Here is a 1,819-nt window from a genome sequence, read left to right as displayed (position 1 = left end):
AACTTAGCGAATAACTGCTTCTCTTTCAGAACCTGCAAGACCGTAGTCAAATTCTGACGATGCTTATACAAAATACGAGAGTAGATCAGTATGTCATCTATAAATTATATTAAAAATTGATCCAAGAGAGGCTGGAACACCCTGTTCATCAAATCCATGAGCACTGCTGGTGCATTGGTCAACCCAAACGAAATAACTAGAAACTCATAGTGGCCATATTTATTCCGAAAAGCCTTTTTCTACACATCTTGATCTTTCAACTTCAATTGATGGTAGCCTAATCTCATAACAATCTTGGAGAAAACCACTTACCCTTGCAGCTGATCGAAAAAATCATCTATCCTCGGTAGTGAATACTTGTTCTTCACTGTATCTCAGTTCAGATTTCTATATTCAATGCAAAACCTCATTGACCCATACTTCTTTCGTACGAACAACACTGGTTCACCCATGCTTCGCAATCGCGGTCACGAAGAGCGTCGCGGAGGCTGCCATTTCAGTTCCATTGATATTTCACGGAACGGTCGCGATTATCGTCGCGGAGTATATAAATAATAAAAATATAAATAATTATATAATTTGGAATATTTTTAATTCAAAAAAATTGAAAAAATTACATAACACGTTCCGCGAAGGCCTCGAAATCCGTGAAATCGCTGTTCCGTTCCGCGACGTCTGTGAAATCGTCGATATTTTAAAGTAGAACAGCATTATATTAATCAACCATTTTCACCAGGAACTTTGTCGCGGCAGCTACCGTTCCCATTCCGGAACGGCTGTTCCACCCATTCTGCGACCGTTTTTGCGAACCATGGGTTCACCCCAAGGTTACACACTCAATTTGATGAATCCCTTGTCTAACAGTTCTTGCAGCTGATCTTTAAACTCTTTCATCTCATTCGGTGCTAACCTGTACGTCGCCTCGGAAATTGGTGTGGTACCAGGTACCAAATCTATTCCAAACTCAATATCTCTGGTTGGAGGTAATCCCACAATGTTATCCGTAAAAACCTCCGGAATGTTCTTTACCAACTCGATTTCTAAAGGTTTTCATCAAGGAAACTCCTGATCACCAGAGATACATGCTAGGAAACCTGTACACCCTTTGCTCATCAACTGCCAGTCTTGCCCGCCGCTATGAATTGAGGTAGTCTCGGCTTGTGCACAGAGTAGAAAACAAACAATTATCTGCTTTGAGTTTTTAAGCAAACTGTCCGTTTCTTACTGTTTATGGTGGCCGCATGCTGAGACAACCAATCCATCCCAAATATTACATAGAAGTCTGCCATATCCAAAATGATGAAATATGCACAAAAATCGTGGCCTTGCATCTGAATTTTACAATTTCTCACGACACTATTACTTCTCAATTCTTCCCCTGAAGGCAACAAAACACTAAATCCTAAAGTCGCCTGATATGGTACTACTCCAAACTTAATTATGAATACACAGACATGAAAGAATATGTAGCTCCAGTATCTATCAAAACTTGTGCAGGAAAACTGCAATACCAATCATACACGTGACAATAGCAGAGTATATATCCACTTGATCCTGATTCATCACAAAAACTCTTCCCTTGGCTGGATCCCTAGACTGGGGGCAATCCATAGATAGTGACTCGGCTTCTTGAATAGAAACCAAACAATATATACCAAAGTACACTAGCCTGTGTGAAACTTCACATACTTCTAGCAGGATTCTCTGTTCATAGTTTTTGGAGAATTATTTTCTGCTGGTCATGGCTGAAACTGTCGTTTTGGTCGGTTCTGGGGTAGAGCTTGATACGGTCTCTTCAGACTAGGCCTGTGCTGATCAT

The 1,819-nt window shown here is 40.5% G+C and overlaps 1 protein-coding gene across 1 annotated transcript; it reads right to left on the bottom strand.

The window, feature by feature from the left end:
* Positions 1-828: 828 nt before the first annotated feature.
* LOC140889973 (uncharacterized) lies at positions 829-1,611 on the bottom strand. The gene is made up of 3 exons (XM_073297720.1): positions 1,512-1,611; positions 1,226-1,423; positions 829-1,040 (listed from the first exon to the last, which is right to left on the bottom strand). The coding sequence occupies exons 1-3, from the start codon at positions 1,609-1,611 to the stop codon at positions 829-831; spliced, it is 510 nt and encodes a 169-aa protein (XP_073153821.1).
* Between the last annotated feature and the right edge of the window lie 208 nt (positions 1,612-1,819).

The sequence above is a fragment of the Henckelia pumila genome, chromosome 3, assembly GCF_033568475.1.
Source record: "Henckelia pumila isolate YLH828 chromosome 3, ASM3356847v2, whole genome shotgun sequence".
In the NCBI taxonomy this organism is placed as follows: domain Eukaryota; kingdom Viridiplantae; phylum Streptophyta; class Magnoliopsida; order Lamiales; family Gesneriaceae; genus Henckelia; species Henckelia pumila.
The sequence above is the reverse complement of the archived record's forward strand: the minus strand, read 5'-3'. Positions and strand labels throughout refer to the sequence as shown.